This window comes from Tachysurus fulvidraco, chromosome 10 (assembly GCF_022655615.1).
Source record: "Tachysurus fulvidraco isolate hzauxx_2018 chromosome 10, HZAU_PFXX_2.0, whole genome shotgun sequence".
Classification (NCBI taxonomy): Eukaryota; Metazoa; Chordata; class Actinopteri; order Siluriformes; family Bagridae; genus Tachysurus; species Tachysurus fulvidraco.
In genome coordinates this window covers 12791234-12802404 of record NC_062527.1, presented here as the reverse complement: position 1 = coordinate 12802404, position 11171 = coordinate 12791234, and the positions used below count along the sequence as shown (strand labels likewise).

The window sequence follows — 11171 nt, the reverse complement described above, 5'->3', positions numbered from 1 at the left end:
TTCAATTTGTATAAAATAGTCAAGAGTATTCTATTAAACATTGTGTAATGTGATCTAAGCAGCACGCTGTGTGTGTACTCTGCTGTGAGTGTGTGGATGTGTTTACCACTTTGTTGTGTTTACAATGTCCCTCGCTCTGTAAAGAAAAGAATTAGGAATGTCTGCACACATCATGCAGGGAAAATTGTACTTGAGTTTTTCCTGAAGCAGAATTCCTGCTACAGTGTAGCACGCCAGGAATCTCAGCACTGATGGCTCTGATACAGTGGCCACAAAAGCTGCTCTCACTTCTTGTCTGTGGTGTGAATGGAATGTGCTCTGACATTCTTTAAGATGTGTCTCAATTGCTTAATCTGGTGTCCGAGATTCCCTCACAGTTAACACTGCTGCTGTTTTAGTCAGCGCTCTGAAACAACACCTTTTTGGTCATGGGCTGTCAGCAGGTCTGATGCTTTAGCTCAACACAACAGTCTTCCAGCATTACAGGCAGGTGAATGTTCTTCATGGACGCTGCTGTGTTTTGTCAAGCTTTCATCGGAAAAATGATTTGAGTCTTACAGTAGCATGTAATAACTTTTTTTTGACCTAAGCTTAAAAACCTTTATTTGGCTCTTTTTACTTTGAGTGTAAGTGAGATATTTCGGTGAATGGGTTGTCATTTGTGTCCCACTGTTGCATATACAAATAAGTGTTTGCAGTAAAAAATAATAGCAAATGTTTCATGTAATTTAAATTCTTTAACTGGACTGCTTTATTTACACTTTACCTCAAAATATCACTAATATAGCTCTAAACTTTTTTATATAGTTCTAAACTGTATTTATTTTATATTTCATGCGTTTTTATAAATTTGGAACATCTAGCACCTTTCCATGAGTTCATCTTTTACAGGTTATGAAACATGTTCTTACAAAACCTCTATCTTGTTTCTCTTAGCAGTATTGAGAAACTATCCATACAAATCCAGTGATAATTCAGCAGCTGCCCTTCTGTTATATCTTCTCTGTGTGTCTGTGTCCTGTCCTCTTAATGTCCTGCAACATCAACAGCCATTTCAGAGATATAAACAGCTTTGTTCCAATGAAGCCAGGCCTGTGACTCAACTGTGCTAAAATAATAACTTACAAATTGTTCTCAAATTAATGCCTCAAGGCATGGCTGTATAACCAGGGTGGAAAGATCAGTATTCACTGTAATGGAGACTTTGGAAAGTTTAATTAAATCATAGTAATTGAAATGAATTATGCTAAATTTACATCTCCTTTACAGTGATAGTATATACCTAATAAAAGATTAATATAGTATTGGAATGTATTTCAATCTGGAGGACTGTAAACTATTAAATAGACAATGTGCATATTTTAAGTAACACATTCAAGATCTAACTAAATGCAATTTATTGCTGAAAGTCTACACTTCAGGTTCAAACACTTGTTCAGAGGCAGCAAAGTCTGATGCGGTGAAGACAGATGAGCATCCCTAGTCCAATTTATCAGTTATCTTAAAGGAAAGCACATCTGCTAATGATCTGTGGGTTATGTGAACCAAAACTCCATAGAAATATCAGCTTAATATCCAAATAGAATATGTACTAGAAAGCTCATTGGATATTCAATTGGAAATGCTCAAGATAATGTGTAAGCTCAGCTAGGTAGATTGAAATATATGAATTAACATGAGCTATTTATCCAACAATCTTCCAAGCTACTAAAACCCCAACATATTTCAGCTATTTGTGTAAGACTCTTTTGTTTATATACTGTTGGGGATTTAGGTGTTCACTTTAGCATAAGTCATTTGATTGATTAATATAACTTTAGAAAAATGACACTCGCACATTTTCAGATTAGTTTTATAAAGCAGATTGTCACTGGAAGACTTGTTTACTTAAATCTGTATGTTTAGTATTTCCACCACTGGTAGTAGGTTATGAGACAGATGTTCTGTCTTAGTGTTTTAGGATCATCCTAAACATATACTGTAAATGTTCTGTTATTGACATTTCAGATGTTCATGATGTGCTTGTTACTGACCATGGGACAATCTTTGGTTGTTCTTTTCCTTCTTGTTAAGATGTTATGTCTTTCTTTCACAAACACACACAGTCTCAGACCTTGATGGCTTCCTTTAGTGGGAGGCAAAATTAGTTTATCATAACAAGTGGTGAGTCACTATGACAGAAAGCAAGCTAACAATAACACCAAAACACACTTGGCTAGCAGTATTATCAGGACAAATATTCCCAATGATCAGCAATGACGTTGACACTGTTAATGCAGCAGTAAGCATTTTTTATACATTGTCTATTGCCATTTCCCCATGCAACAAGTGGTTCAATTTCATACTCCTGAAATAGACGTATATACAAATGAACTGCTAACATGAGAAGAAGTCTAAGATTATCATGGCAGTGCAATGGACATGAGCCAAATCCCTAGATTCATCTCTTGTTTTTTGTGAGTTTGGGGTTTCTTTTCTCAGATTCCACTCCAGTAATATCAGCTTCATTAATAAGTTAAACCATTTGTATCAACTTTTTAAGCTACTAATGGATCAAGGTTAAGCAGGTAAGATTCAATTGTAGGAAGGCCATGGACTTTGACATAAACACAGATCTTATGTGGATTTTATAGGCCTACAAATAGCCCACACCTTGTATGGTTTATGTGCTTATATACTCTGCTGTGTTTCCGGGAAACAGGTTTTATATATCCACTGCACCACAGAGCTAATTTTAGCCATCCTTTTTTATTTATTTTGTTTGTTTGTTTGTTTATTTATTTATTTATTTATTTACTTGATCTCCATTTCTGAAGTCAGAAGATACTTTAAATGTATACTGAATCACACTATACTTAGACAAGCACTTTAAAAAACAGATCCAATATACCTTACCATACTGAATCCAGAAATAGACATGGAGTTCTACAAAAAAAAAAAAAAACTGGGTAACATGATGCAGTATATACACTATATATAAAACTTATATATATCTATGACCTCATGTGCATCTCTCTGTATATAGCAGAGAGATAAGCTAAACTAAATTCTTTGTAAATGCGAATCAGTGACAGAGTAGAAGAACGATTTTGTCGTGGTTTGTTGAGTGTGATATTGTTCAGTGCAGTACGTTCCATCTTATCTTTAGGAACATTGTTTTTCCTAAACATAACAAATCAATTCATGACAAATAATTTGCTTCAATAAAACCAATATGTTCTATATACATCACACAAATTATATCCAGAAAGGTACAACTAGAAATTTCATAAATGCCAAATCATAAATATCAATCTAAAAATTGCATTGTAGTATTTATAGAATCTACTTAACCTTGTCATGAAGAGGAAGCAGGTAGATTAGACAGCTATGCAGAAAGACAATGAATTCTGGCATTCCTTGTCATGGGAAAGCTGCAGCCTCACCTGCTGGAATTTGTTGGCTTGTCTGTGACATGAATGAGCAGTGGTTAGGTGAACCTTTATAACACCTAATGGGTTGTACCTACCAGACTCAGGCAACCGTCAACTTGCTTTTTTTTTGTCCTGGATCATCTGTCAGTCACCCATCCCACAGCAAGATACAAAGTCTGCCCAAACAAAACACACACTTTTAGATGATGCTGAAGATTTAGAGGATCCTAGGCAGATATTTTTATTAGGTTAGACCCAGACAACAACAGAACAGGTGTCAGTGGTCCAATCTTTTACTCATGATGCCAAAACTATTTCTAAACAAAACAGTGGACACTTTCTCAAATGGACACAATATGCATGCTGATCAATCTGCAATTCTATGTTGATTATTTTACTGTGAGTAGATTGGATCCGCTACAGTTGGGTTTCATACATCACAAATAATTTAAGACTAATTTTGGGATCTTTAGTGAATCTGCTTCAAATTCAACAATATTATCCTCTACTTCAGCCCAGGAACAATTGTTTTTAAAACAAATTTAGCTGTTTCTGTTTCCTAAAATAAAAAATAGAAACCAAATTCTTGAAGTTAGGTAGGTGATTTCTTCCATACATGCAAGATCCTCAACCTCAGTGTCCTCAGGCATCTCATTCAGCATTCAGGCTTACAACCAAACTTTCTAAACACAATTTATAATAATAATAATATCACTAGCATGAACAAACCTTCATCACTCAAACTCAACAGATCACTCAAGGGTAAAGGGGTGTTCCAAAATCTCTACACATTGATGATTTCCATTGTGTCTTCATCAGTGGATGTTCATGGGCCTCCACTTCTTGGTTTGGTTTGCAAGTTTTACTATATTTTCTTATATATTACATTGCAACATGTGACCATTTCCCAATCCAGCCATGAGAATTTCATTATGTTCTTCCTTTGTCAAAAGTATTCACATTTTTAGACATTTTTCTAAAGCATTTCCCATGTGTATGGAGATTTTTGGGAAACCCTGTACAACTATTTGAAATGAAACTGAGCAAAATGAACTAAATAAACCTGGTCTCCCTTATGTTTATATCTATGGCATTTGGCCTATGACCTTACCCAGACCAACTTACATTTATCTCAATGATATAACTGAGCAGCTAAATGTTGCTGGACTTTGTTTAAGGGCCCAGCAAGGGAAGCGCTTTGATTTGAGCTCAAAGCCTTACAATCTCTAGTCCAGTGTTTTAATCACTTACCGCTGTCTCAATATTGTCAGTAAATTTAGATCCAATCCATTCTTTAACAATAGATTCCCTTAGACCAGTAAACTCAGAAGCAGTTAAAAACAATGCTGTAATGCATCATGTAGCTCTGTACATTTATGTTAAATATACAGTGTAAAAACCTCCCAATCTCACTATTTTAATGATTATCTGTAAATCTTTCTTAGAAGATTTCTTTAATTCATACCTTTATTTGTATCAATTTACATAACATCTGTTTATGTAGAACTATAAATTAAACTTATGTTACCTCCCTTTTAAATACAGTACATATCATTACAAGCATCTTACACTGGCTCCATGTCTCTCAATGACTCTAATTTACTCACATTGACAGGGTTTAGACCTTGGTATAGATACTGGAACTTTTGACCTTTCAGGAGTTCCTCATTCTCCCGGCATTGTTTTCCAACGGCCTTAAAAGCTTGTCCAGGACATTAGCACCATTTGTTCTTTTTCCCACGGTGCATCAGCATTTGCCCAGGCCTCTGTAGAACAAGCTTATCTGAACAATGCTTCATATAGCTACAGAGACTCATCGGTCTTACATTCCTGGCCCAGAGCATGACATGAGACTTTACGAGTGTGAGGTCTTTGTAGGGCAGAGTGGGCCTTAAGGACCTATATATAGGTGGCCAAAACAATTGGAAAGGAGAAGAGGTGCCACAGATGGACTGTTGACATGTATGGAGCCCTGGTGGAGAGTTATCAGATAGCAGCTGTGAGCTTTGACGTGGCATCATCACACAGCTGTACTTGCACTCTTGTCATGGTTACCATAACAACCTCTCAGCTACATTACTGTATGTGATCATCATATCTGCCATGCATATAGTGATAATCCGATTATATATTATATGGAAATACAGCCTTATCAGGATCTCATTTTAAAGTAATTGTAGCTACACTGTGTATTTCCTGCACTGATCACATGTCTTTGGGATCACCTTGCTTAAAATGATGTCAGTAATTTTTTTTACATACATAAAGGAGAGTGTTGAGTTCATATTCTGAGCAATTTTATTTGGACTATTCATTTATTCGCCTTCAGTAAACACTTTATCCCAGGTCAGAGATGGATCAGGAGCTTAACCCAGATGTAAAATACAGGAATACACCCTGAATGGGATGCCAGTCCCTTGCAAAGCTGCACACACACACACACACACACACACACACACACACACACACACACACACACACACACACACACACACACACACACACACACAATCACACTTAGAGGCAATTCAACATATCCAACCTACCTGTTGGCATGTGGAGGAAACACCACATACATGCACTGAATAGATTTTACCCACAGTAAGACACACTTTAATCGTGCATTCTGCCTTTGACTTTTCCACAATCATACATCTTAAAAAACTTCATATTCATATCACTATCATCACTATAATATCCAAAAAACATAAGCATCAGTTGTCATTTAAACTCTTCAGGTCACTTAAATGTCAAAATATTCAAAACAAAGTAAAGAAACAATATGAAATCCTGATATGATTACTTATAAGAATGATGCATAACTATGATGCATGACATTTTAAATATTTCATTGTGAATTGCAGTGTTTGTACTTTTGCCATTTTCATGCTCTTTTTGTTTGTCAACTTGTCCATTTCTGTGTATTACTTTCATTAAGAGACAAAAATAAATGCAGCAATAACCAGGATATTTAATATTTTCTCAATTCCAAAAAGGAAAACAAAAACAAAGCTAAGACTGTAGTCTATGAAAGAGCTACTGTGTTCTTATGAACTGAAGCTCAGTGCACTGACTCTATATTTTCTTGCACAGGCACATGGCAAAGTCAAAAGCACAGACATGTCCAGACTTGACTGCTTGAACTAGACCTGAAGTCAGGCTTGGAAAGTCCCATCCAATTCAGTTCCGAATATGTTTAAAGACAATTTTGTTCCTTATTTGGACAGACTTTGAAAATATTGTACCACTGCAAAGCATAAATTATCAATTGAACACAAACTGTACCTGTATCCATCAACCCAGAAATTATTTTTTTCTTCTTAACTCATTGCAATACTTGACCTCAATCCTTGTTATGACTTTTGTCCAGCTTGTTAAGAATTCATTGTCCTCAAAATACACCCACTGATTAACAGAGATAGAGTGAAATGCCATCTTCAGCACACATGATAAGATTCAGTTGTGACACAGTGCTAGAAACACAATCTGCTGGTGCTGGTTTAATCAGAGTACCTGATATTTAAACGAAACCCTGTTCTAACACCATGCCGTTGACATAGTAATCACATGTTAGATATAGCAGTGAAGATAGGCATTGTCAGCCAAGATCTGAATCAAATAGGCACTTTCAAGATCCCTCCCATAAGGGCTCAAATGCTGTGGGTTAGACTGACTCACAGCATAAACATGCCTGTATGTCTCTGTGCCCAAGACAACACCCCCACACACCCTGGCAACCATAATACAGCTAACAATACAACAGGCAATGTAAGAAGACCACTAAATTACACTATATACAATCATAACATGGCCTTTGAAACTGGATATTGGTTTAATTATTAAGAAAAGGAGATATGCATACTATTAAAACTTGCAGCATTTTTTAACAAAGATTTTTGGAAATTGCAGTACAGTCAAATATATCTGCAAATGACAGTATAAAAAATAAGTTTAAGTAAGATTTATTAAAAACATTAGATTCTAAGTACTAAGTCTAAGTCCTAAAGTACTAAGTACTAAAATCTAAGTACTGTACTGCTTACTAAGAGCTGAATCTGTATTAACACAGATTTCCATGAACAAAAGAAACATTAAGCCAAAAGAACAACAGAAATATTGACTAGATAATACTAGAACAAAATACTGTAAATACTAGTAAAAAAAAATCCATAATTATGCTATATATAAAGAATATATAGGGTTTGGACAAAATAAAGTGAACATCATAGAAATATGTAAAATCTCTTTCTCTGCGTCCTCTACTTACCTCTGTTCGGAATAGATTCATACAAATTTGGCATTCATCTAGCAGAATGTCTTCTAGTTACTTCAGGGAGGTTGGAGCTTCTCATGAATTTCTCAAAAATTTCACTTACTGATCCAACGATATTCAAGTCAGGTGATTGGGCTGGCCAGTGCAGGTGTTGAAGTTCATCCTGGTGCTCCGCAAACCAAGACTGAACTGTTTTGGCGGTGTGTATGGGCACATTATCATCTTGAAAAACGGCATCGTTATTTGGAAACATTTGTACCACGAGATGCACCTGAACACTGAGAATTTCTAAATACTTGCTCTAAGCAACACAACCGTGTAAGCTAATGATAGTAGCAGAATACCTAGATATGGCCATCCAAAGCTTAACACACACACACACACACACACACACACACACACACACACACACACACACACACACACACACACACACACACACATATATAGTTTAAGTCTATAGACTTGAGCATCAGATTGTATTTTTATTAGCTTATCTGCTACAAACAAACAAACCAAACAAAAAAAAAAAACAATCGAATGGTCCATAAGATCTTACGGGTTATTGTGGAGTGAGTTATTGTAGTTGGGCCCTAAGAGCAACACACTGCTATGTTGTAATGAGGTATTTTAGGGAATAGCTGAAGGGTGAAGGTCATTTTGAGCCACATTTCCGCCCACGTTCCGCCAATGAATTATTCAAATACCGAAAGCGCATGTGACGTGCTGGAGGCCGGGCAAAGCGACAACGCTATAAACACTCCCAGTCTCATTCATTCTTAGTCACAGCCACACCAAGAAGAAGCTCCGACACATCAAGAACAGGAGCCTTATTTTTAAACCTCTACCTTAACGGCTTTCCGCCATTCCTCCGCAAAACATGAAAATGACTTCGGTAGAGAGCTCCAAGGTGCTGAAGGAGGGCGACCTGGAGAAGAGGAGCGACAACCTGCTCCAGCTCTGGAAGAGAAAGACATGCGTCCTGACCACGGATAGCCTGAACCTTTACGCCGACACGCAGAAGAAAAGCAAAAGCAAAGAGCTAAAGCTGCAGTGCATTAAGAAAGTGGACTGCGTGGAGCGCACCGGCAAGTTCGTCTACTTCACCATCGTCACCACGGACGATAAGGAGATCGACTTTCGGTGCTCAGGCGAGGATCAAGGCTGGAACGCAATGATCACCATGGCACTGATCGATTTCCAGAACAGAAAAGCCATCCAGGACTTTAAAACAAGACAGGACGCAGAAACCTCCACTTCGGGACAGCAGGAGGCTTTACGCATGGTCCGGGCACCGTGATATACTCACTCAGCACACACACTTACACTCCGGTGAGTCTGGATTTAACACATGGAGACACTCTGGAGTGTCACACTCATTGTATTTAATACAGCTGTTACACACATATATACACAAACACACACACACACACACACACACACACACACACACACACACATATATATATATATATATATATATATATATATATATATATATATATATATATATATATATATATATATATATAAAGCTGCAGTTTTTCTTTGGATATCCAAAATACGTTTAATATTTGAATATCTAATATTTGATATATTAAAAAAAAGGACTATCAATAGACAAATATCTGATAAACCCACTCATTGAGGTCACAAATTAATTTTTCTTGTTTTTTTTTCCTATTTTAAGGAGATGTAGAGCGATAGATGCAGAAGAAAGCTTGGACCAAAGCTGAGATGTTTGCACCATGTCTGAGAAGAAACAACAACAGATAAGAGGTGTAATATCTGAGCTGGAGCGCTTCAGAATCTCGGAAATAATTTCAACAGGCCAAACAGACACTCAAGACTGAATGCTCGAACTTTCAATGTTCTTCAATATGAGGAATCCTAATACTCCCTGGATTTCACTTGTAAATGTGCTTATTTATTTGCTACAAGGAATGTAGTATGGATAAAAAATGTTTGATTGTCTTTAAGTTATTTACATGTCCTGTTTTAATGTTAATTTAAATAAATTTTCATAAAAATACAGCATTTCTTTTGGCTGTGTTTTGCATCATACATACTCTTAATAATTCTTTCCACATATATCATAAATATTTTTTAGACTAATCTAAAACATAATAGATTACATTACAACAGTATAAAAGGGATAGGGTTTCACATCTAAAAAGAATGATGTAAAGAAACTCAGATATTTCTAAAGTCTACGGAAAGTCCCTTACTCATTCATGAACAATGTGGCGTCATAAGAGATAAGAGACTCAATAGACCTGTTTTATTGCATTGCTACATTGCCCTGTGATGACAGGATGCTGAAATCCTTAAGAGTGTGACACTGGGTGTGAGTCCAACTATGTGGCTTAATAGTCTTTACATTATCAGAGTTTATGAGGGTTTAACAAAGGCTTGTGCCAATAAACACGACTAAGTCTATAAGTAATCATGTGTGACTCACCCAAGGTTCAATACAAGCCGCTACAGTACCTGATAAATATAACAATAACCAAAATACAGAAAGATATACTGTCACTTAGACACACCTACTAGCCAGTTTCACTCTGGTGCAATCTAAGGCTTGTCCATATTACTGTGTAGCAGGGATGTATTGTAGAACAAATGTAAAATTATTATATTAGTATGATATTAATAGAGTACATGGTATATGTTGGGAAATAAATATGATAAGTTTGTTCTCAATATAATATAACGTGGCTACTTAGCTAATAAAACATCTTTTGAAATTTATTTTCCCTTTATAGCCATTATAAAAAATATTTCCAGCCATCCAAGCAATTCACTGACTTAAATCAGCACATATGGAAAGGTGATCATGTGTGAGCCGACTGTAGAGAGTGTATAACTCAGCTCTCTGTGTGTGGTTTTACGTTGCTGCCAGGCTTTTGATGCTGGATCAGACTACACTGTAGATCAAAGGCTAGCCTGATCTAAGAAGAAATGCTACGCTCTGATCGTATCCCAAAATACGTCTCGCTAATTTGCCCTTCACGTCGAGTTCGTCCTCTAGCCACTTGACCATGAAGTGAGAAGTGTGTAACACTTTAGTCTTTAGAGCATCATCATGTGCTCATGCTTTAATAATATTGTGTTTGGCAAATACTGACTAAAATACAGTAAACATGGAAATCTCAAATTGAATTTATAGAAATTTCCCAGAGGTCTACTTGTGTTTGTAATACAGTTTAAAATCAATATTATAGCAGACACTTTCATTATAACTATATCACATGAACAGAAATTAGTATCACTGTATGACTTGTAATGTTTACTTTCTGGGCTTGCAGCACAGGTATTTGTAGAAATGGCTTGAGAATATATGACTCCAAGGTCACTCATCTGTGAGAAACAGGAAAGTGTCGGTGTTTGTGTTTGCTAAAGGTTTGACTGTAAGCGGAAATGCCTCTCTGAGCCCATATCTAATAGATAAGCCTATCCCACAAGGCTACACTCAGATCCTAGGA

The 11171-nt window shown here is 36.4% G+C and overlaps 1 protein-coding gene and 1 long non-coding RNA gene across 2 annotated transcripts; one reads left to right on the top strand and one right to left on the bottom strand.

Moving 5' to 3' along the window:
• Positions 1-808: 808 nt before the first annotated feature.
• LOC113659894 lies at positions 809-7794 on the bottom strand. Its single transcript, XR_003444711.2, has 4 exons — positions 7681-7794; positions 3509-3589; positions 2034-2125; positions 809-1034 (listed from the first exon to the last, which is right to left on the bottom strand). It is a non-coding gene; the product is annotated as an uncharacterized LOC113659894 (long non-coding RNA).
• A 668-nt stretch (positions 7795-8462) lies between these two features.
• phlda2 (pleckstrin homology-like domain, family A, member 2) lies at positions 8463-9720 on the top strand. The gene is made up of 2 exons (XM_027172965.2): positions 8463-9018; positions 9377-9720. Exon 1 carries the CDS (start codon positions 8567-8569, stop codon positions 8984-8986), a length of 420 nt encoding a protein of 139 aa, XP_027028766.1. The 5' UTR covers positions 8463-8566; the 3' UTR covers positions 8987-9018; positions 9377-9720.
• The last annotated feature ends 1451 nt before the right edge of the window (positions 9721-11171 follow it).

Bases quoted from the DNA above. Each gene is read 5' to 3' on its own strand.
- phlda2 (XM_027172965.2), top strand. From the start codon at position 8,567: ATGAAAATGACTTCGGTAGAGAGCTCCAAGGTGCTGAAGGAGGGCGAC.